At 37.0% G+C, this 26,056-nt stretch overlaps 1 protein-coding gene across 1 annotated transcript; it reads right to left on the reverse strand.

Moving 5' to 3' along the window:
• Window positions 1–1,814: 1,814 nt before the first annotated feature.
• Window positions 1,815–12,544, reverse strand: LOC104591426 (homeobox protein knotted-1-like 6). Its single transcript, XM_010250241.3, has 5 exons — window positions 11,872–12,544; window positions 10,905–11,024; window positions 10,676–10,811; window positions 2,740–2,978; window positions 1,815–2,154 (listed from the first exon to the last, which is right to left on the reverse strand). Exons 1-5 carry the CDS (start codon window positions 12,205–12,207, stop codon window positions 1,996–1,998), a joined length of 990 nt encoding a protein of 329 aa, XP_010248543.1. The 5' UTR covers window positions 12,208–12,544; the 3' UTR covers window positions 1,815–1,995.
• Window positions 12,545–26,056: the final 13,512 nt, after the last annotated feature.

Below are 26,056 nucleotides of genomic sequence, written 5' to 3' on the forward strand. Positions count from 1 at the left end.
ACAAACGTACACAATCATTGAAAATAAGTTTATAATGAAAATGTAATAGATATATAATAAAAAGTACAATAATTACAAAAAATATAATAAATACTGAAAATATCCTAAATTAGTCAATAAATATTGTAATCTTAAATAATAGTTTAATCCATAAATTATAAAAAATATATAATTACTAAAAATAAATTTATAACAAAAATACAATAAGTACAATAAATTAAATTTCAAAAGTTAAATAATAATTGTTTAATCTCCAATAATTATTGATAATTTTCTATTAAATAACAAAAATAAAAATGCATTTATAAATAATTATTGAAAGCATATTTATAAAAAAAGAATAAATAATTACTGAAAACTTTAATATATAAATTAAGTATTTGGGAAGGGAGTAGTGCAAGACGGTCCCGCTTACCTTCCCATGTATACCTCACCACCTTCGCCGTACGGAAAGAGATGGGGCTGAATAGGGACCATTAGTCAGAGTGAACCTCAACTGGCCACGTGTACAATTTGGACAAAACCAATGGATAGGCCCCAATGTCAAACCGAGCTATTACAAACAGAAACCCACCCCTCTCAAGTAGTACTTTGAGCAAGAGCACTAGATGGGCCAAATTACATAAAAGAACCTACCAGTGAGAGCGGATTTAGTACACACAGAACCGTTCTTACACTGTTATCAGTCTTTTCAATTCATGATAACATATCTGTACTTGTAAGTTTTTCTTTATGAGGAGATGCTATGAATGATTGGGATAGGAGCTCAGTTAATCTAGAAACTCCAGTACTTGCATGTTCTTATTTATAGGGATATGCTATGAATGATTGGAAAAGAAGCTCCGTTATTCCAGAAACTCCAGCATCGGATCAATTTTTGTGTTGCATTCAATCAGAGATCTACGTAGGGTTGGACACAGAAAACAAATGGTTTTTGCACCAGCGCCAAAGGTGCTCATATCGCAACACACCAAATATCTGAACAATTCAAAGAAAATTTCCGCGAGAGGTGCAACAAGAGTGAATGTTCGGTTTTGAGTTGGTGAAAGGCAGATGTGGAGAATGTGAGGTGGGAGAATAGGCCAAATATAGCACCACCACAAAAAATTGAACGACTGAACATTAGAACTGAAGGCACGAACACAAGACATGGACAACATGTAGGACGAATCACACATGATCCCAGAGCCGGGTCTTTTGTTTCTTGCTTCAAGGGCCTATACAACCAGTAGTAGCCCGACGTAAGAGCAATTGGGAGCAAGCTTCAAAATATGGATAGGCCTGGGGCGAATTGATACGTTTTTTTAGTTTTTATTTATTTATTTTTTCTGAAATCGGTTCAGGGAAGCTGGTTTAGGCCGCCTCCACCCCCAAACCGGTCAAACCGCAGACACACCCACTATAGGGGCATATCGGAGGAGTCCTGGAACAATGGGTGATACAGATCGATATTTTGAACCTTGATGGGAGAAAGAATGATTCTAGATATGAATAAACAAACCAGAAAAGCAAAGGAAAATTACCAAGAGCAAAATAGCCAACCGACAATGAAAACAAAAAGTTTGAAATAGAAAGCCTCAACCCCCTGAAATAAAACATCGAAGATGACAACAAAATATAGAATCAATGTACTCGGATTATATTTCCATGGTTTCCGTATTCTGACTAAAAAATAGCCAAACAAAAGAACAGAAGAGCCGGATAAATTATGGGAGCTTAAATCACATAATACAGATGGAATTTGATATGCACAGACTACAAAAATTTGCATAAAATTTTAACATTTAGAAAACGTTTTATCTCTGACACTAGAGTAAATCAGTAAACCTTTTTTTAAGAATTAGAGTAAACGTGCGTAGAAGTCTCCAAGCAGACAAACAAACGAAGGCAAAAAAGAAATAGATGAAACAACATAACAATGGGCGTTACATTTAGTATCAGCGAAAAGTTACATTCAAGAATGTACATGTTCAGTTAGGGTAAGAGCCGCCCATCTCAATCACCCATGAAGAAGGGTCCAGAAAGATTCTCCATAACAGCGAACTGCATATTCTCAGATGGCTTCCAATGACGTTTCCTTTGGTTTATGAACCAATTGTTTATTTGTTTCTGATCCAGGCCCGTTGATTCAGCTAGTGCAATCTTATCAGCTTCCTGGAAGAAGAGCAAATGTATATTTAAGGACATAGAACTCCAGGCATTGTAATGTCCACGCAATTCACTTTAAAGTGGACAACACCAAACACGTGTTATGGAGGAACAAAATCTCAATTAACCATTCAACCTAGAAGCTTAACCTGTTAGGTGAGGTCTCTGAACAGGTTTTTATTCTCTTAAAATGCCCCTCACGCGAAATCTCAATGGGCTTGAAGCGTGGAAAAGCACAGGCCCATCTATACCTTGTTCTGAAATTTAATTAATTATAATGGGGGCAATCAGGATCAAACACTAAACCACTTAGTTAAACAAACTCTCATACCATTTCATGGAACCATTCAACCTAAAAGCTTAGGCTGTTAGGTGAAGTCCACGAACAGGTTTTCACTCTCCAACACAAAATACATAAAACTTGTAGATGAACATATAAAAGTCTAAGTTGGTCATAAACATAATGAAATAGGTCGCCACAGAAATTGACAACGTTGATAAATGAAAAATACTTCCAAAAAAAAAAAAAAAACACAGAAAGAAATAACACATACTAGGAGATACTTTACAAAGCTAAGCTTGAAGCATTACCGTTGGATATGGCCATTTGTAGTGAATGTTCCACCAGTCAAGTAGTTTCTGCCTCGCATCTTTCGGTAATTTACCCTTCTTCTTTTTCTTTGAAAATTCCTGCTTCAGGCTACTAATATACCCACTATATTTACGCAAGAGCTTGTCCTTCAGCTCTCGTTCTTCAGCTCCAGTATGAACCTCTGGGACCTCGATTTCTCCTCCACTAAATTCATCGTCCGATGATCCAGCAGCGTCGTCTGACCATAAACTCATTATAAACTATTGAACCAGCCAATGCAAATTGGAATTTCAAAACATACAGCCATCAGATAGAAAGTGCATGATTTCTATCCATCCACAAGACCAAATAAAGGAAAGCAAAATGAACAACAATGTATTACAAAAGCATAATTTGTACATGCAAGAAATCCTTCAAAGCAACACAAGAATAAAACACATGTTTAATCATTTTCAACCACAAAAGGGAATCGCCAAATTGACTGTATACACGCATGTATTAAGTTTTAGGGGGTTCATATAATCCAGGGCAAATGAAACTGATTCCTGGAAATCAAGAGTTCACATAAATGATACAAAGTCAATTGTCATTGCATAATTTATGCAATAAGAGAATCGACATCACTAGCAGATTACTTTCCCTCTTCTCTATAAATATTGTTATAAATACTTTGATTCCCGCATTTGAAAACCCCCAAAATGCTTGGTGTTATAATCATTGGAAATTAAGTTAAGCTAAAAATCAGCGCAGAATGCAGATTGGCAGTTCGAGATAAATTTTCAGATAGTGTACCGGCAGTTTGAAGGAGTGTTACAGGCACTTAAACAACTGCAACTGTGATTTTTGGTGTAAATGAATGAAGCGCACCTTGTCTTTAGGAAAAAGTTACTGAAAGCATGCAAAGCAGATTACAAGTACCTGCAACTAGAAATTATCTCCGAGTTGAACCAGATACATTGCATTAATGGAAATCCTTTGGCAGGGATTCCCGATACAAAAAATCAAATGATTTATCGGAAAAGATATTTAAGTTGCCTCAGAACAATGTAAATGACAACAACCAGCAATTAGAAATAAACGGCAGAAAAGAAACAAGAAACCAACGCTTGCTTTGCATCTTTTCTGCGTAACACTCTTGAACGAGAAACTGAATTGGACATGAAAATCCACCAAAAAGAACTAAACATGAAAAGGTGGTTTGAGGGTGCAAACCAAGGTGGGAATGCTCCAATCAACGGTGGATATTAATCACCTCACGGAGCATTTAGGGTTCATTAGGAGAAAACCAATGGGCAATAAATCAACCAGGTACAGAAGAAGCAAGAAATATCAGTCACCTGGTTCGCGATTTCGGCAAATATATCGCGTAAGAGGAGAACCAATGGACATAAAGCCCCCGATGAAAACATAAATGTCATCAACAGCCAATCAACGGACACAGTCCTTAGGCTGTAGCAGTGCAAGTTATACATAAAAAGACTTGTGGCAGCGGAAACCCCGGGAGTCAAATACGAGTTGTACTCCTGGGACCAGGAGCGACCCAACGACTTGGACGTGTTTGTAAGGAAAGACAAAAGACTCTAGCCATTTAATAATCACGCCCTATACGGCCATTGACCAACCATAGAGACACAGAAGACCAATTATTCGGTTGTCGATTCTAGAAGTCGCCGACTAAAAGTCTTATCCTAGCAATTCTATGACAAAAAACGTCGGAAACTTAAATGAAGATCATTCCGTCAATCTACAGTCGATGTTTATTTGACAAGTCGGCGAATCAGCAACCCAGCCTATGTTTATTCGAGTACGCAGAAAAATGATCTAATTACAATTGGAAGACTAGGGCCTCCAGAACAAACAATCCAAACTGTGACTTCTAGAATCAAGTAAACAATCAAAATGATCTAATTACAATTGTAAAGTAAACCCTAGTCCATCAGTTCCTCTATATACTAGGGCCTCCAGAACAAACAATCAAGTTGGAAGACTGAGAACTTTGAAGGAAGAAAATATAAATAACCCCCCCTTAAAAAGAGCTAGACCTCGTTTTGAGGCGCAACTCCAAACTGTGAAAAAGGAAGGGTTTCCTCTTATCAACTGGGCTAGCGAACGAGCACGGAGGACACAGCCAATTCTCAAAACGAGGAATGGCTTCCCACCCAATACGAGTGGATTGACATTCTTTAGAACAGTGCAACTAACATATTTTTAAGCTTCGATAAGAAGCTTCGAAAACTCAAGAAACGTGAAAAAAATAGTATAGATTGGTCATAAAACCAAATATCTTACAATGATCCAGCTTCCATAAAAGAAGCAATATTGGAAAAAAGGACGGGGAGTAGTGGATGCCTGGATGGGTAGGATTAGGAAAATAGTGAGGATAAACTTCATAAATTTAAGTATTTAACTTCTCTTGCTGTCTCCCAAGAAAACATATCTAATAACAATATCCAGATCCATACATTACCCTCTCCATACTAGCTTTAAATGACAATTAAGTCCGGATCCGCTGATCACAACACAACACATTGCCGGCCCCGATTACCCAGTCACACTTTGGGCATATTGGCAATAATAAAGTGCATGAGATGTCCCAATGTGTTGTTGGATGAACTTGGCTAGCAATGTATCGAGAGCCAGCAGAACGGAATTCATTTGTGATGATGACTACTAACCTGGAGGTCCTGGACAACGAAATACTACACCCAGAAACGTCACACAGCCACCATCCACATCCCTCACAATCCATAGAGTACGGTAGTCAAGCCTTCTGTTTTGCTTGCATGATTCCTAGAAGAAAATTACAACATGAATATGAACGATAATTCTTTAGGTTACAAAAGATTGATATCCCGGTTTTAGGAATTTAGTCCCTCCCTATTAGCGAGGGTAGAAAAAAGTAATTTAAAGCACTAATTAGGGTGCATTTGAAATTCCTTACTCTAAGGACTTATCTCCAATTCACAGTTAAAATGTCCTTTTGAACACTGAGTTTTAATTGCAAAAAGAAGACAAGTCCTTGAAATAAGGAATGCCAAATGCAGCCTTAACCAGATTCATTTACCCCTAATTAGATCTTTATATCCAAGGCATTAACTCCTATTCTATCCCATGAACTCCCAACTTTAAGTTTCTATAATAAATTATAGTAGTTATATATGTATCCAGTACTTTAACAATATCAAACCACATCTTTTAAACTAACCCAAGAAAAATGCTTGCTTATACCTATTGGGGCGACAGGATCCTTGTTGTAGTTGCCAATTGGGCCATGTATCTATGGATCTTAATTCCCCATGATTCTAATTAATAAAATCACATTCTTCTTTCTTCATAATAAATAATTAAAGAAAAAAAAAGAATGTTCCATATAGTTTACAAGTCTTCCGATTGGCTACTATAACAATCAAAAAAATTCAAAATAGGTCCATTCAAAGATGCATTTCCCAAGTTGAATTCATTCTCTTGTTGCAAGTTCCAAAAACAAATCAAACCAATCTAGTTTGACGATTATTTCTCAAAACCAAATAAAAAAAAAACAAAGCATCATATAATCACTTAAAATTTTAACCATCAATGTCATTCTAGAACACCAACTGATAAATAACCAGGGTTATGTGATGCACACAGCTAATACTATTGTTTTCCCATGATCATCTACACACAGCTAATACTATTGTTTTCCCTTGATCATCAGCACACAGCTAATTCTATTGTTTTTCCTTGATCGGCTTCACACAGCAAAATTCATACTCAACCAATTACATCTATTTATAGTAGTCAAGTAAGGTGATAGAACAGCACCTTGCCATAACCCGGCACCTAACCAGGCATTACTTGGGCGATAATTTCTTGTATGAAAGAGGTATAACACTTTATCTTGTTTCCCTATTATTTCTATGAATGGACTTGTTTTCCTACTTCAAGTAGAAACCAGCATGGCAGAAATCAAACAAAAACACAATGCCAATAACAAATTAAGGTACTGTCTGATAACCGCTGAACTGAATCATTAGTTGCTATGTCTCTTAGTAGATAAAATAATTAAGAAAATATTACAGTGTATGATGGTTAATCCAACTTCTTAAATCTTAAACTATTAGAAAAAACACAGAAAATCCCTAATAGATTATTTACTGAGAGAGAGAGAGAGACAGAGAGAGAGAGAGAGAGAGAGAGAGAGATGGAACATATCATCCAACAGTTCAGCCCCTTAATCTAATACCAACCAGCCCCCAACTCTATAGCCTATAAAAAGAACCGGGGAAAGGAGCCACTATGTGCATGTGGTAAAGCAGAGGATTGAGAGAAACCAAGGAACAGACTTACAGTCATTTTGAATGCACCAGAGATAATACAAAAGAAAAATGTGCCCAGAGGTGCTAACTGCAGGTTAATAAGAAACTCAATGGGGGTTTGTGTGCCTGAGTGATAAGTCCCTATTTCAGATTAGAAAGACAAATGGAGCGACCACAAGCTCACAGTTGAGAACAAAATCTAGGTGCAAAGCCATTAACCAGCCTAGAAAGAGTTATGATGCCACGTACTGATAGAAATTGAGAAAGGACAAAGTATTTCCTTTTTTTCTTTTTTATATGGCAAAGACTCAGAATTTTTATTCATTCAAATAAGGTCTTTCCTGAAAATATTAGCAACAAAAAGGAGTAGGATGTGGTACAGCAGTAACAGATCTTTGTACAGTCACGGCGATTTTGGAAGTAGTATTTTCTTTTAATCAATAAATTTTGGAAGTGGTATGGGCTACATTATTACAGTTTTTAGGCACAAAAAGAGAGACGGTATGATGAAAGCCACTGGTTCAAGTTATGACATTGAACATGATGCCTACCTATCACTATTGTCTTATGTTACCCAGACACATCTTCCTCTTTAAATTGATAATTTGTCTTTTACAATAGCCAGACTATAAGCACCCATTTACCCATATTTATACAAAATATAACACAATTTACGCCCTTTTCCCCCTTACAATGTAACATTGAATAGGGGCCACGCAATGGAAATGACCAAAAACATGAGATATTAACCCCCCCCCATGGTCATTTCATCACCCATATATATATAAATGACAACAATGGAGTAGTTCAACTTTAATTTAAGCTAGCCCCCACAAATTTACCCCCAATTATGCAACCCAAAAACAAACACAAGTTTTAAGGTGGATTATCGTGACCAGACTTGTAGAGATCTAGGTACGACAAAAGACCTGGAAGTAACCGATTAGAACTAGCATATAACATCATTACTAAATAGAAGAGGGTATGATAAGCAAACACCTGGAAGTATTGATAAAATAAATGAAGAAAGAAGTCTACGAAGCAAGATTACAGCTATCACAAAGCAGATGTTACAAGATCTAACATAAAACTAAGTGGACCTATGCAAAAAAGAATCCTGCATATAAGTTAACAAAGAGACTCTGCTAAAGAGAGGATGTGTATTTTAGGAATTAGAAAAATACAGTGGGCAGAATGTAGCAAGCCAGCTTACCATGACATGTTCTCTTTTGAGTTTTGACATGATTTGATAATCCAATATAACATTGCACACCGCCTAGTTAAGGCTGTTATTCACACCTCAGTTCCAAAAGTTATAATTAAGGACCCAGAAGCAACAGAGGATTATGCAGCTTTTCACCAAAAGAGATTCTTATAATATAAAACTTTTATAGTACCATAATTTAAGTCCCATGGTCTTGACCTTATAAATATGCAGCACTAAAACAACAGTATTGGTGGAAAAATGCATCTGTACTAAATCTATATTCTAATAACCTTATAAATTATTTTACGGTTTTAAACAGCCAACAAAGCAACAGATCCATAAAAGAAAACAAACAAAGTAACAAAAGATTGCAGAGGAAACACAACCAACAATCCTTTTGAAAGAAGAGATTTCAGTACTTGAATGTGCAATGAAAGCATGTGTGAGTAGAGAGATTCTCTCAGAAGTGTATTCCTCTTGCTAATGAGGGGGAGGCGAAATACAAAAGAAAGCTTTCATTCTCTGCATGTTTTCTTATAAATATATATACTGTGCCCATAACAACTTCCAAGGAGACCTTTTCCTGTGCCAAGGAAAAAAAGTATTTTCAAATAATTTTAATGGCTGGCTGGCATCACAAACCAAGGCATTAGAACTTCCTCAAGGGTAATTTCCCATTGCCCCTAGGATTGCACCAAAACTCCAGCAATGTTCAAACTTGAAACTCTTGAAATGAATAACTTATAAAAGACATTGCTGCTTATCACAAAATTCCACAATTTATTTGGTTGTAATCAGGGTCATTCAGGAAAGAAAGCTTACACTAACAACAGCTCATTATTTACATCTTCTATCACCTAGTAAGAATGTTTACTAGAAACATAAAATCACTAGACATAATTTCTGATAATGCAATCATAGAGTGTAGTTTCTTGTATAATTTTTTTAATAAAAAATTAAAGGATGTCTACTAACACAAGAGATGTACTAATGCATCTTAAAGCTGGAGTTTCTGAAAGAGAAATAGTCAGACAGACGATAAACAACATAACTTTGCATTAAGTTTGCTAATTAGTCCGAAAGAAATATCTGTTCAGAAGAAGCACCTTATCGCAAAGACAAACAAACAAGGAGAACACTATTACCCAGTTGCCACCAAATCCAATACAAAGATTCAATTTTACAAAAGCAAAAACGAGCATGCACAAGAAAAAAATGAAAATAAAAAAGGACAATGTGTGAACTAACAGAAATGAAATTTAAAAATGTAAACAGCCAAGTATGTATGTATACAAGGGAAATCATTTATAGGGACATGCTGTAAATGTATTCCAGATTAATTCTGATATTAAATAGAGAATAATTTTTTCTTAACTATAAAAAAATGTATATCTGATACCACAGAACCAACTTATGCCCACTCCAACCACCAATGTCTCCTTGAAACAAGAACTGATCTTTGCATTCTTCTGAAGGATGAAAGGCCGTAAAATTCAATTTTGGACTAGCCCTTTCCACCCTGCGCATCTATGACCATGCAATAACAATCTTCTAATCCCAGGGAAGTTATTTGTTACAGATCTGTGCTTATTCTTTGTTTCCTCACGCGTCTTAGTTTATTTGTTTATTTATTTTGTTTGAACGCATCTTAGGGTTGGCGGACCAAAAATACAAGCATCCTAGTGTTCAAGTTCTCGAATGAAATAGTTGGTTATGTCAGCAGTAGAAACACACACAACTAAGAACAAGAAGAAGAAAGAAACAGACTCAAATTAATATATATCAGAAGTGATGGAGAAAAAGGAATAAGTTTGTTCCGTTACAAGGTTCATTACTGCCCATAGACCTAGTCGTTAAGGTTATTTTCATAGACAATTACAAACTTCTGTCCCAGCAGCCAAGAAATAGATGCATGTACGACTCCAAAGTCCAACCAAACCCTCCGACCAGAAACAGCAAAACAGCATTTCTAAATTTAAAATTTCCATACTGGAACTAAAGTAGAAAAACATAGGATAGGATATCTTTAATTTCAAGGTTTACTAGCCATTAGTGCTATATGTGAAACTGTTGTTCTTTCAGTGCAAAAGTGTTGATTTTGTTCAGAGACCACACGACTTGGACTGATGAAAGTAACAACAGTGAGTTCGTTATCCTGCTAACGTGCGCCGAAAGACCATGCCCCGAAGTGAAGAGCTAATCTGCTCAGCTCGTCATTCAGGTAACATAGAAACATTATTAGGTGCAAGCTAACAAAATCAAGAAGCGTGCTATTAAAAGCTACGAGAAATAAATGCCCACACATGGCAACAGAATTCGCAGAAACAAGATATTGAATGCACATTAAGGGAGAAAAGGAAACATATATTACACAGATATCGATATCTAAATAAAGTAAAAGGATTATCAGAGAGACAGAGGGAGAGAGACCCGAAACGGAGCTTCTGGAAGGACCTTTGCAGAGATTGCTGAGCTGCATTTGTATCTCGGTCAAGAACGTAGTTGCTTCATCAAACGGCCTTGCGAGATCTGTTTTATACTTAACCAACATATCACAGTAGGTTTCCTAATAAAACAAAGTAAGAAGAAAATAGGGAATTTTAAGTATAAGAACTCAAACTAGCTGTGTATATAATGAGAGGGAGGGAGGGATGGAGACCATGAATTGGTCGAGCTCGGGATCAGCGCCTAAGCGCGATGATACTGCGTCTCTCTTACAGACGAAGTATTCTCGCCGGATTTCATCCAACAGAAGTGCTATGTCTTCAGGAGCACCGACCTGAAATCAGCAACAGATAGAATGAAAACCTTGAAACCCCTACTAACTGTTCAAGAGAAACCAAGTTAGTAAACTAATCAGTAGAAAGACCGCGGAAAATAAACAATCTCCGGTGAAACATAATAGATTCGTAAAAAGAGTTGAAAAATATATATTACTATAGAGTACACAATAGCAACTGGTTATAAGCAAGAAAGTTTCAACGATTTCCACATCTTTTAGTGCCTGAAACCACGAAAGCCATCCTTGTTTGGACTTGTACTGATAGTGCCGTGCGAGAAGGCATTTGTCAAAGAAGAGGAGAGCAGGCAAACTGAAATTTCGTTTCTTTGTCTTTCTCCTACGATCACTGAAGGTTGAAGCACTTATCGCTCTCGCGTTCATTCCAGTGCACAGAAGGAAAAGAAAAAAAAAACAACGAAGAACAAAGTTTAAAGCTACTACATACAAAATGACGATACCGATTTTTGGCAAACGACTGCCTAGACGTCGTTAATTTGCTAAAAGGAAATGGAAGAAAAGAACGATCGGACAACAAATAGAACCGAAACTTTCATCGACCAAGATATTCGATCGACTCGCAGTATATATCACTACACAAGGCTTGTAAACTAAACTTGGAGTCTACGTGAAACTTCTAGGCTAAAACAACCGTAAAAACTACAACCCACGTGGACAGGAAGCAAATTCGGTCTTCTTGTTTCTGTGGAACAAAAGATAATAAGAACCAAAATTCAACAACATTAAAATTCCTTTAAGAAATTTCATTTCCATTAATTCTTCCTCTTTTATCTGGTGATCTTGCACAATATAGAAGCTTTATCGTTGCCGGGAAAAGACTATTTACCTTCTGGCAATCGATGTAAGCTTCAAGAAGTCTTGGATAACGAGGATGAGAAGCGATTTTCGCTTTAATCTCACATAGCTCATCTTCTAATACACTTCCAACACCGCCACCACCATCCTCCCGTCTTCCTTGAATTTCAGGAGCAATAGAGGCAGCCTCCGAAATCACCGAAGCTGCAGGTAACAACTGATCCGGAGGGAAGATCGGAATCCGATCGCGAAAAGATCCCGCGGCAAGTAAGCTCTGGTAGTCCACGGGGGAAACCAGATTGCCGGACGACATTGAAACTTGCTCCGAGTATTCGATAGAAGGATACAGTCCATACATTTCCTCCATTAACTTTCAAATTCTCTGGAGAGAAGGGCAAATTTTCTATATAGGTTATGAACGGATGGATTTTCTCAAAGGTCGCTATATGTCGTGAATATTTATCTCTTCCTTTTCTCAGTTCTATGTTCGATCTCGTTTCTGAAAATGGAGTTGCAGAGAGGAACTGCAAGTGTTCTTGGAGAGTGTGATTTTAGCGTACAAACAAGGAGAAGCTGAAGAACTGATGATGCTAAGTCTCTTTTTCTCTCTCTCTCTCTCTCTCTCTCCACTCCCCAGGCCGGCAGGCCCCAACCAGTTTTCCGCTCCTCTTTTTCGTTGTTCTTTATTTGTCTTTTGAAGAGTTCTGATTTCTGAAGAATAAAAAAAAGTCCCCCAATATTTTCGCTTATGACAAAATATATAAAATAGAAACATAACGCACGGATATCTTTCTCCAATTACGGAATTACCCTTCCATCCCTCAAGTTTTTCTCCCGGCTTTTGGTTCTCTCACTTGTGTGCGATTCCGCTGAGGAACTGGATGTAGCTAGGCTAATCATTATATGCCATGTCATCATCGAATGGCCCCACATGTACGGAGATGACGTGGTCTCATGTGATTAGCCCTGTATTACGAGCAGGACCATAGAGGATTCAAACTCGGTTCCCCTCCCGGTTCGCGGTTCCCTCTCCGTTTTTACTTCCCCCGCCCACCAAGGTTACGGGTGCAAATGTATTGGCTCGGATCCTATTTTTGTCTAAATTTTGGAGAGAATAAAAAATGATTCGATCCGATCTAATAAATATTTATTTATGTTATTTTTTATATAAAATATTATATTTTTAATAATTTAGTAAAAATTTCAAATTTCGAATGGATCGAATACATCCTTAAGAGATTCAAATTCCAATTATCATTTATGAATTCCAACCGGATCTATGATATGTATTTTTAGATTCCTATATGATCCAATTGCATTTCTAACATGAGCCTCGAATCGTTTCTTTTTTTCCACAATATAAACTGTCCAATGGACCGAAAAGAAATCCTTCAACGCATTCGATGGTCAAGAATCAAGATTATATACTTCACGTGCACAGAGAGAAACATAACATATTAACATCCAATGCTGTAATAGAAATAAGAAAATGGAAATAAATAAATAAGTGAACCGCACCGGAGTCATCTTACATCGCATTTTACAGCCGCCGGCTTGGAATATGTGAATTGCGGGTCCCGCCATTTAACCTCGGGGAATCAATTTTATTTATTAAAAAAAAACCCAAGGTCTTAATGTAAAAAAAAAAAAAAAAAAAAACGTTGAGGAACCACACAGGCGTGGGGCCCTACGAGGGCGATGATTGGACAATACCTGAGACTTTTCCGGTGGCCGACACGATTCTTGATGTTCCTCGCATCCAACTCAACTTGGTCATGATAAACGTTTCTTCTTTCTTCTACTCAAGCTTTCTTTCATGTATGAACATGAGGCCAGAGCTCTGGCCTCTGGCTCTGGCCTGCAGCATTATCACTCATTCAAGACTCAACCATTCAGGCCGATTCGCCACTCGCCAGGCTCCAATAGCAGTGATGTTGATGTAGGCAGGGCAGACTCCCCTCCATTGATCGGAACAAGCAACGATGGATTGGAATCATTTTGCATGCTCGTACTATTGTGTAGAAGTAAGAATCCGCACCATGGTTTTGTCTAAAACGTGAAAAGGAAGAGGGAAATAAAGAAAGAAAGAAAGAAAAAACTCAATAGTGGCGTAGTCTTTTCAAATCGGTGCATAACAGCTCAAGCTCTAAAATGCACTTGCTGCCTAGAGGGCTATCAGCACCCTCTATAAAGAAAAAAGATTCCAATCCAACGGATTCCCGTAGAGATTCTGAACCAAAAATCTTCCATCACGGCACATTGAAACTAGAAAGATAAGAAAGAAAGAACATGGTTTCGGTCTCATGTCATCATGTTATTTGTCGGACTTTATTTATATTTATTAAAAAAAATTACTAATAAAAGAAGCCCAAAATGAATTTTCATCGCGTCGTTTGTTGTACACACTACACAATACACAGCTTTTTTGTTTTCCATTTGCTCCTAGGTATAACGTGCATTCAGGCCAACTTTAACTCTTAATTACGCGTAAATGCTAAGTAATAAGTTCTAACTGTTTTTATTTTTAAACAAAATAAATATATATATATATATATATATATACTTTTGTTACGCTGAGGAATGGGGAAATACATTGTATCTTTCAACTTACGATATTAACGTGAACTTCAATCTAGGGTGGTTAAAACAATGGGATATGCTCATATGCTAGTATAGTTATCGATCGAAGGGCTATTCTGAAAACTTTGGGTGCACCGAATCATATTGAATGAGTTGTGGCGAGGGAAGGGAAGGGGAGGGAGTAGGGTTGCAGTGGTAGGGGGAAGGAGAACACGAAATCCATTTACTAACGTGTTACGGCCACAGTGGTTATTGGGCCTGGGCCGTACAGTGTAGCCGGGAAGGTGAGACCGGAGGGATACGTTTCGTCGTCATGTTCCTTGAGGGCTTCTTTTCTCACTGTGTCAAATTCGTTCGTTGATTGATTGATTGACGGGGGAAGACTGAAAAAGAGGAATGCAGGGCCTTCAGGCGGAGAAGAACTTTTACAAGTTCCCCTAAAAATATATGTATCTTTAATCTTTCTATTCTTACGGGAATGTAAAATAACAATAGGACCACTCTCAACCTTAAATTACAATTCATACCACTGTGACTCGGGGAAACGGATCATGGATCATGATCATGGGAGTATGGGACATGGGGTGGGTCACTTCAATTCTCATGTTCAAAAGTCGGAATTTGGATGGTTGTTTTCAACAGCCGTTACGTTCCTCTAGGGGTGAGACTGTGAGAGCAGTATTGTTTTAAAACTTTTTTTGCAGCCCAGAGAATATCATTAAAAGGCCCAAGGGAAGGACGAAAACAGACCCAAAACACAAAACACAGGAAGGGAAATCCCTTATCCATGACGTTCTAATGGGCCACGAGCAGCTAGCCAACTGATGGGCTTGAGAGTTTAGAGTTTTATCAATAAACGACCACGATAGAACGCTAAGAGTTTAGACTTCACTTTTAGGCTATGGTTGGATTGAAGGAAAAGATAGAGAAAGATAGGAAAATTTATACAAATTTTGAAAAAGGTTTCTTTAATTTTTCCCTTTTTTGTTTATTTTTTCCTTCAAACCAAATATAGCATTAATGTCTGCATACAAAAAACAGATTTCCCAGGATATGGAACAGTCAATACTCAATACCCTTGAGGTAGCCAATCAAAGGCATGCAATCCTACTCGAATGAGATAAGCGATATGCCAATCAAAGGCTTGCAATCCTATTCGAATGAGGGATGCGATATGCCAATCAAAGGCTTGCAATCCGACTCGAACGAGAGATGCGATATGCGATATGCCTGGGCTTCAGCTACCAAGGTTGACTTGGCACGACCGCACGAGAACTAATTGAAGAAGACTCTCACCCATGATTTTTAAAATCGAACTGGATCGGAAAAAACGGGAACCAGTCAGGTATTTGATTCTGTTTCATCTTAAAACTGTATTTTGGTTATAAATCGTTGATTTGGTCAATGATATGCTGATCTGAGCGATCGAGTCATTGACCTGGACAACAGTTTTAGTCTTTTTTTTTTTTAAGTTAAAATGGGCCATTCGTTTGAACCATATGATTGGACCGTTCAACCCGGGAACAGGTCTCCAAAACAGTTCTCTGTCCAATTCAGTTAAAAAAAAAACCTTGCTCCCACCTGAAATCACTAACACGATATACCAAACCCTGCAAAAAATGTTAATTCGATTATTTTGATTTTCGATTTTAGCATATTTGGTTTTCGGTTCGATTTTCTCCGTTAGAGTTAGACATCCGATTGAATAATCCCTACCTTCTTCCGTTCTTCCATTAAGCCTCTTTCAGCAACTTCTTCAAAAGCAGCTACTTAAGCTAAGCCTTTTCAAACGGAAAAATGGAGAATCCTGTCGCTTGGTTTTTGGGCTTTTTGACTTTTGGCTGTTAAATGACTTATGGTGCAATTAGGTCATAAAAGAGTGATTTGCTGTAGTATGCGTAATGCGTTAGGCTAAATAAATAAATAAAATAAAAGAAGAAAAAGAAAAAGCTGCATAAAATACTAAAATGCTGCAATGTCTTCGGAATCGAATTTTTTCCTTTTTATGGTCAAGCTCCCTTCCACGATAAAATCAAAGGGATGTTTGCTAACGTGAACATGTTGGAGAGATTTCGTACTCACATCATTTTTTTTTACAACACTTGTAACCGTCTATTGAAAATATCTCCATACTTGCATATTTCATTTTTTGGGGAGATTTTTTTGATACAGGCTAAAGAGTGTGAAACGGTGTGAGAATCAATTTTGTGAGGACGCGATTATGTTGGGAGGCTCGAATTCAAGATATTTGGGTCCCATGAGAGAATCTGTAAAAATCAATAGGATTCTTTCTAGTATAAGACAAATTGTATTTTTCACGCCAGTTATACATGCTATGAAGGTCAGTAAGGGAAAACAATAGTGGCATCCACATATATTGAATTCAACAGATTCCCAGACACACCAGAAAGTTGTTTTGATATTTTCTTACTCGTGGGGGTATTCATCATTTGAGATCAATGGGATTATCAAATAAATTTCAGAAATCACCGTGGAGAAGAACAGTATTTCCCCCCCGGATTTTGAATGGTCCCCCTACAAGAAATAAGAAATATCAGAATTTATTTGTGCTCGTGGGCACCTTAAGGAGAGCGAAATCATACACAATGAACCAAATTGGGCTGGTCCAAACAACAAGGTGTTGATCAGGAAACTACCATGTTTTCCTAATTCAACGAATAGGGAATTTGACAAACAAAGGGCCCGTTTGGTAAGTTTTTTTTAAGAATATCTTCTTGTAATTCTGACAATTATAAGACACATTGAGCTTTTGAGATAAGATTTAGACAACCCAAAGGTCGTTTGGCAGATAAGCATCTTTCCGTATATTATTTTGGGTTTTTCCATACAAGATTAAAACACGAAAGACGCGAGAAGCTTTATTTGAAGCTTTCCGAAATCAGCTCAAAATAGGTTTCTTGCATTTTTTGGGCGTCTCATCTTTTAGCGACTAGATTTTCCACATACTAAACGAAAATAAACCGATTTTCAATCTTTTCAACTTGTAAATAGCTGAAAAAACGCACAAAAACAGACCCAAAATCTTTCCTTGCATGCTGCTGTCTTAAGCCTGGCTTTAAACTGTAAATTGCCAACTGGCTAATTGAACGAGGAGATAACATCAGCGCATCACAGGCGCATTACATATATATCTCCAGAGCATGCTCCATACTTATTATTAGAATTCCCAATATATGATTGAGATGTGTTATGGAATACTGTGGGGCACAGCATATGAGGCGTCACGTGGATTCGTTGATAAAATCTTGTGTTGATTGTAGCAGAGGTTTGGGAGATAATCGCATCTGCTCCAGTGTGTCAGTGTGTGAGGTGGGCCGTGGGGGTATGGGTTTGGGGCTATCCCATTGTATAGACCCATGGAGTTCAATAAAAAAGAAAAAAAGATAGTCAGGCTTGAAACCGAGCTTAGATGGGCTTTCCACAGAGTACGCTTCACATGCACATCCCACCATGGAAACATTTCCCCTAGCGAATCGCTTCTGCACCAGTGTCTCTGTGTGAGGTGAGGGTATGGGTTTGGGCCTTTGGGGGTACCAGTTGTAGAATCCAAAGAAAAAGAAAAAAAGAAAATAGTCAATAAACCGATTCCTGAATCTTAGGGGTGGTAATAAATAGAGCTTTTTACGAGTTGTTCGGTTCAGTTCGGTTTCAATTAAGTTTTGAGCCAAACTTGAATCTAATTCACTGGTTCAATTATAAAATGAGCCAAGCTCAAGTCTATTAGAGCGAGGCTTGCGAGTCGGCTCGAATATAAATATAAATATATATATATATAATAAAAATACTATAATTTTTAATTTTTTAAACATCAAATAAAAATATTTTTATATATAATTTTTTATTTTTATAAAACATTTTTTCTCAAAATCAAACTGAAACATATAAATTTTTTATTCAAGCGAACTTAAGTTTAAGGTTCTTCCTTGAACTGAGCTCAAACTCAAACTCGAACCTTGTAAAACAGTCTCGAACCAAACTCAAATCTCAAACTATTTGACTCGGCTGGACTTGAATCCACCTCTGTTCCACTACACACACGCCCCATATATACCTGTGATGAGTTGTTTTCCAATCCACGGTTGGATGTGCATGCTGGGCACGTATGGAGTGCAGTATGTGGAGAACCCACGGGAATTCCTTAAAATCAATTGCCTTGGGAGAAGGTGCCACAAGACCCACAACCAACAGTCTATCGGTGGAGTGAAAAAAAAAAACGTGGAAATCGATTTAGAAATTGTTTTCACTTTTCAACTTAACATTTTTCGAAATTAAGACTGTCACACCTAGATCTACAACTTTGTAAAAAGGAAACGAAAACATTAAACACAATTTTAATATTGTTTTGTTAATAAAACATTATTATCATAGAAACTATCAAGAAGAGAATCATCATCATAATCGATTAAGCCTTATTCCAACTATACGACATCGACCTTAATCCAATTTTGTCATTTCATCATTAAATTGATATGGGCACTTAAAACAAATTTTATTATTTCTAAGTCCCTTTTTGCTTCTTCATAGATTTTTTGGCCCTTCAATTTATAATAAATTACTTGTATTTTCACTCCTCCCAAACTGAATACAAACTAAATTGCACTAGCATAGAATTTGATTTGAACACGTAGGCTACTCGCTTGAACGGAAGATCCATAACACCCCCACTCGGAAAAGCTTCAAGAAAACGAAAAATGTGAAACACTATAATAAATCTGCTGAGTATACTATAAAATCCAATACACTTACACACCAACTATATTTGATTGTACGTACGCTCAATGGATTTCGCCACTAGATAACCAGTAGAGTAGATCCCAACTCCTATCAAAAAGTATTTTTAAGAAGAATGAGAGGAGGGATGGCTTGTATAGTAAGAATAGGAATGGCAACAGGCTTTTTCATTGGAAAATGAATGAAGCCTATAGCAAAATTTCTGTAACCATATGCTCTCATGTAATTCATTCCTACTCATTCTTAACTACAAAAAGTAAGAATTGAAAGAATGAGGCTCGCAACAGCAATCAAATATGGTCTAAGATGTAAGATGCAGAAGAGAATTAATTTTCTCCCTATCATGAGTCGTCACCATTCTCTTCGGATATGGCCTTTGTACACTGACTTGACTGTAAAACTGCCTTTTGCTACAGAAAAAAAGACTGTCTTTTAATACTTTGCATTAAATTCCGCTGCTATAGTCATCCGATAAGGTTGAATTTTGGCAAATACAATATAAGAACAGTAAGCAAAACAGAAAAGCAACGCTCATAACTATTGGGCTGCAGTTCTAATAATGACATATCTTTTGGGAGAAGGTTATATAGAATCTGGAATTTGAAAGGAAAAAAAAAAAAATCTTTGAGACGAGATGGCTAAAGATATCATATCAAAACATAAAAAGCACATATGCGAGAGGACCAAAAGAAGTTACAGATAGTTTGTCTCCTGCGGGTCAGAAACATGAGAAACCAGCCACACCCAACCCAAAAGGGATTGGGCAGTCCTGAGTCCTGACACGGGAAAAGAGCCCAACAGGGTGGCTAGGGTCAAGAAATTTTGCCTCAACAAGGCAAATTTGGATCGTCAAAGTAATGGTAATTGTTGTTTTTTTGGGGTATCCAACAGTTGACCCATCCGAAGAAAGAACAATAAAAACCAAATTGTACCCAACCGCTTTGTGAAGTACAAAATGGGCCTCTTTATTGTGCACGTGGAGTAAACATCAGGCCACTTTCCTTTTAACTTTCTGTTATTTTCTGTTTCTGCAACAGCCAAACCAAAGAGAGTGGACGAGAGGCTGGAATTGCATCAGCGGACCATTTCTGTGTATTGAACTGGGCTAGGGTACCGTTAGAAGCCCAATGGATGCATTTTTTCAACACGGCCCGTTAGTGGAGTTTCTGCTGGGTCTGGGCTGCGAGTTCAGTTCTGCTGAGACTAAAGTAAAAACCATCCGAACACAAGTCATGTATGTTGACACCTTTATGGTACTTCTCTGGAGTACTCCAGATCTGCTAGTCCTTGAAAAAGTAATGTTGTGTTTGGTATTATTGCTGTTTTTTAGGAGTTCAAAACACTCCCCCACCAAATTACCCCCCACAACGTCCCACAGCAGATTCCCACTGTGTATTGGGAACATCTAAACAGCTTAAATGTGCTGTGGGTGGCTGATTTGCTCTCATTTTTTAGTTGAAATGTTTTGGATTGATCAATATAAATTGCTGAGACAGATTTTTTTTTTCCTACTCTAAGAGTACAAATATTTTGTATGTATTTGTACTGTATATATTTTTATTTCTACTCCTTCCAAAATGATCAATCCAATTCATGCATTTTTCTTGCTAAAATTATTCTCATATCCCATGTGACAATACATATTTTTTATTTATTTATTTGTATTTCTCAACCAATGCATAAACAACAATGATACTAAATAAAACCAAAATAATTGTTCTGAGATGTTTATTTACCAAAACAGGGTAAATTACAACGCCCCGCCATGGTAGTATAGGGTTAATGACAATTATCCCCATGAACATTTATGTGCAACAAACGCCCAACTAAACTTTCATTTTGTGACAAATACCCCTAGTTGTTAAGTCAAATGATTGAATGCATTAAATTACTAAAATACCTGCCTAAATGTTTTCTTGTTTTCTTATCTTCTTATTTCTCTCTTTTCTCTTAAACCCTAATTGACCCCAAAATACCTCTATTTTCTACAAATAAAACCAGTTAAAATAACAAGAATTATTTTACTGACATAGAAAAACAAGCTTCTTAAATTCTTGTTTCACTTCATTGATATGAATGTCTCTCTTCATCTTAAAATATAAAACTTACCCACTCCTTTCTCCAATAAATTAAGAAAAAAAAAAAACAAACAAAACCTTGAATTTATATCCATCAGAAAAAACCACTACCATTTCATTTGAATATTGAATCTAACCATAAATTTACAAGGGATTCTTTGTAATTTACTCCCCCCCCCCCCCAAAAAAAAAAAAAAAAAAAATCTTACAAGATCTATGAAGCTCGCATGCACAACCATGACCATAAGGAAAACTAATAGGATTGCTGATTACATGTGAAAGACGTATAATTTCCTGTCCGTAGGCAACTGAATTATTTGTTGGAAATTGGAATACTGCATAAGGGTCCCAAGCTCCCAAATTCATGGATTCGACTCGAGCCTTGCTAAATCCCATCAGTTCTTGATATTCCAAAATCAAATTAATAAATTAATAAATAAGAAAAAAAAAGAAAGAATCAGATTCTCAATCCGCCAAAGATGTTGCCTGTTGTCATCACTCCATCAGCCATCACCCTCAGCCTTAGACCCAGTACTGGAGAATAATGCACGTACAACAACAATTGGATCTCCTTTTGCAGTTTGCACTTAACACAATGAACCCTAAATCCTATATACTTTGTCTAACCTTAAGCATAGAAAAACATCAAATTCTGCCTAAAAAACAACCCAAAAAAACCGTATACACTGTACAGCTATCCTCGTCAACATTAAGTACCTGACACGTCATTTAGTTCCTCGTGAGGATAAATCGATCGACACAAATCGCCAGTATCACGTGATAGCAAATTGACGTGTTATATCATGATTGGTCTACTGTTTCCAGTAACACTCTAGTCTCTAGACATTTAGACAATACAACAATGAAAGTATGAAACATCAAAATTCGGTACCGGGCCCATTCTGTACCCTGTAGGCGAGATCGGCTCAGGGCAAATCTGTGCTCACATCCTTTTAACCAATATTTTTGAATCATCGTTGATCTAAATGGTCAGATCGTTCAGTTTGAAAATCGTTTAAGCATGAATTCATCAAAAAAAAATCTTTGATTTGAATGGTTGAATCGTCAATTCGTTTAACCCAAACAACGATTCATAGTTTAAAAAAATTGCAAAGAAGAAAGAAACGCATGAACTCCGATCTAGTCTGAAACACGAATTCGGATCTGAGATCCAACACAACTTTGCCATGTAAATAAAACCTACCTGTACAAATAAGTTGGGCCCCAGTGGGCCCGAAACGAACTTGCCATGTGAAAGATTCCAGGGTTGTTTAGGTTTCTTCAGTGGACAATAGAAAAGGCATGATCAGCAAGCTGAGCCCCACATATATGTATCCATCTATCTTTAACCCGATTCCGCCATTCAACAAAGAACTTCATATCCTTTCATTTTAGGGGTGTGCATTGGCCAATTTTGAGTTGGGTGGTTCTATATCCAGACCTGGATGGTTAAGAAATGGGCTCTAAAATTGGCCCAAATTCACCCTCTGGGTTTGAAAGTGAAATCCCAAACCTACCCTTTACCCACTTCCCAGCTGTTCTCGCTTGACACAACCATGGATCTTCTTTGGTCCCTTAGATCCAATAATAAATCCCACAGGCACAGTAGCAAACAATGATAGGCTGATTTTCATGGAACTGATGCTGAGAGCCCAAGTAATGAACTTGGGTCCCCACCGGGGCCATGCTCTGTATTGAGCCAATTCTAGACCCACATTCAGAACCCACTAAGAGTAAGTGGATCACCATGACGCTTCTACTTTGGAAGCTTTCGGGTGCCCTTCAGCTAATGCACTAACTGAAGAAATAAGGCCTTTTTATAGTCCACTCCAACTCAAAAATCATTTATTAATTTTTCAAATGTATTAATATGAGCATACGAACGTGTTTAAAATAAAAAACAAAACATCACATCAATTAATGTTTGATTCAGCAGTAGCAGTTTATTTGTTATTGGGAGGTCTCTGAAAGAAGCCAATTAAAAAAAAAAAGAAAAAAAAAGCCTATTCCGAATGCGACTATTGTGGCCCATCAGTGGGGCAGCCCATTATGGCGAATCACAGAAGTCAATGGCTCTGTTATAGTGTTATTCGATGGTGCAGGTCTGATCGGATAGATACAACCCACGCGCTTTAAGCTTGTAGAGTTGTAGGTGGGATCTCCTACCAGCAAGCTATGTTCGACGGGGTCTATTTTGCATTTTTGCTAGATGGAATGAAATTGAAGCGCTTCATTGATTTCTAGGGTGAAACCTATTTCTCGAAAATTCTATGGTACTGCAGCCATATTGAAATTTAAATTCCTTGCATCCCAAAACAATGTTAGACTAGATTTTATTTGGTGGAATTGGAATTGCTATTTATATTTATATATATATATATATATGATGATTGATTTTTTTTTTTACTTTTTGAATATAAATTTAATGTAGTAAAATAATTTAATTAATTAAGAGGTCTCGAACCGAATACATTGAAGACAGCTATTCTGTACTTATGAAGTAAACTTAAATAAGGAAATTTCGAAATAATCAAAATTTCAAATATGAGAACCAAAACCGATAACTGAATTACCTTAAAACTGAAATAATCAAAATCCAAATTTTTGGTTTCAACTGTAATACTCCTTAGCCCACCTGAACTTTGTTTGGTGATAAACTGTCCCCGATCCTTCCATTATAATTCTGCCACATAACGTCATGGAATATTCCTTTAATCATTTCTAAAATTGTAAACCACTTTTGAGACCATTTTACCCTTTTAATTTAATATATTTTTTTATGAAATCTCACATGTTTTCACAACCTTCTTTCAACAAGGTTCACCTTGAGAATGTCTCGAAAATGACCAATTCACTAACACTTTGAACGGCATTTCATCTATTTGATATTTGTTATTATCAACCCATATAATCTTGAATGGAGCAAAGTACTAACATCTACAAGTTCAAAAGGGTCTTAGTTCTATTTTGATATCCAACATATAATTCAAACAAAAGAAATAACACACAAAATACAAAAAACAAAATGGTAATAAGTTATTATCGGGTCGACGGGCCTAATATTTACAGCCCGAACCAACAGGCCTCAAAACTGGCCTGAAACGGGTGAGGCCGGTATGACCCGACCAGAGTATCTATCTATAATCTGTAATTTACTCTAATTAAAAAATAAATAAGTAAATAAATGAATCGTCCATGCATGTAAATGAAGAATGATTACGACAAACATGCTGTCATTTCAATACCTAAAATTCTTAGAAAAGAAGGTCCACTAACTAATCAGAGCAGCAGCCAAAGCATAATAAAGTGGACATAACCTTTGGAAATGCCATTTTATTTAAGATTAAGATGCTCCAAATCTCTGAGCCCAATTCCAATTTAAGGTAAAGTTTGTTTTGAACTCTCAATTACTACTTTGATTTTCTGAATTTGGACAAAAATGAGGCCTGGTAGATCAATGCTTATAGGGATGGCAATCATCCAGTGTAGGTATCCGCCCCTATCGGTCCCATCGAGGATGGGTTTCCGTTTGAGGCTCAGCTCGGAAGGAGTATAAATATAAATTTGTAGAGCATAAAATCTCGAATTTTGTTTGTATTTGTACTGTATATTTTTGTATTTGTACTTTCAAATTGAGTCCAAAGAATAGATTTTGGGTTAGAAATGAGTTTTGGAATTTCATAACCTGTATAAATACGTGTAGGATATGGTATTACACTCAATTCTACCCTCTCCCATCCCTATATTGTTAGAAAATATATGAAATTTATGTATTAGGTGTTTATACATTTTTATGCCTTAATCAAATAATTGGAAATTTTATTGTTTGTTTATGTTGTTTTACTTTATTTATTCATTGCTTATATATAATAAATAATAAGAAATTAGATATGGATTCTGATGTGGTAATATCTGACCAACTTGCAGATCTTGACACATGGCGTCGGCCAAATGCATCATGGCCATCCATCGTCAATTACTATCAATCACTCCCAATTGCTCATCTTCTAAGGCAACTCCGGCTATAAAAGGGGTTCCCACATTGAAGTAAAGACACACAAATTTAAGCTCTAAGCTTCTTCACTTGCTTGGTCCAATCCCTCACAGCCCTCGGCTAACTTGACTATCGGAGTCTTTGCCCTTGGAATAACTCTCGAGACCTCTGACGTCCTTTCTATCTCAACAGATTAGACCTATTGGACTCAAACACCAGAAAATTACGTTGTTACCCTTGACTCTGTATTTCACAACAACAGATTCTAAACTCAATCCGCACTATCCATGAGCGCGAAGAGGATAGGGTCAGGGGGGATTTTGCATTTTTATTTGCCAAAGTTTGAATTCCCACTACCTAAATTGTTCTTATAGAGTTCGGGATTGATGGGTGTGCATGGACTCTATGTAATAAGGTTGCTAGAGAGGGTTAGAGAAACAGACATCTTGTTGGCATTCCATAATAAGCCATGCTGAGGAGATGGATTAGTGATTTAATTTAGAGGTCAGCACAGCAGTAGTAACGTAGAATGAAGCTTTTTTGTTTTGTTCAAAGAGTAGATGTCATGCTAGCAATAATATTCTGATAGCTCTTCTGGGTTGAAGTTAAAGAAAAAAAAAAGGTGATGGACCTTCCTCATAAAGTTGCGAAAAGATTCGGGTAGTTGGTCTTATCTCGATAGCTTAAGACGAATCTCTGAAATCGATTTCTTTGGGAATATAATCGCCAACATTCAAGATTCGCATTCGCTCTTCTGCAAATTCTTTATATGGGATTAGCGGATTCGTTAGCATGAAAAGGAGAGCATCCAT

Source organism: Nelumbo nucifera, chromosome 4 (assembly GCF_055504915.1).
Source record: "Nelumbo nucifera cultivar China Antique chromosome 4, China Antique-T2T, whole genome shotgun sequence".
Classification (NCBI taxonomy): domain Eukaryota; kingdom Viridiplantae; phylum Streptophyta; class Magnoliopsida; order Proteales; family Nelumbonaceae; genus Nelumbo; species Nelumbo nucifera.

Coding starts and splice junctions, on each gene's coding strand:
- LOC104591426 (XM_010250241.3), bottom strand. CDS start 12,207: ATGGAGGAAATGTATGGACTGTATCCTTCTATCGAATACTCGGAGCAA. Junction 11,025..11,871: donor CTTACATCGATTGCCAGAAG/GTAAATAGTCTT, acceptor TGCTGATTTCAG/GTCGGTGCTCCTGAAGACAT. Junction 2,979..10,675: donor TTCCAGAAGCTCCGTTTCGG/GTCTCTCTCCCT, acceptor GTTTATGGTCAG/ACGACGCTGCTGGATCATCG.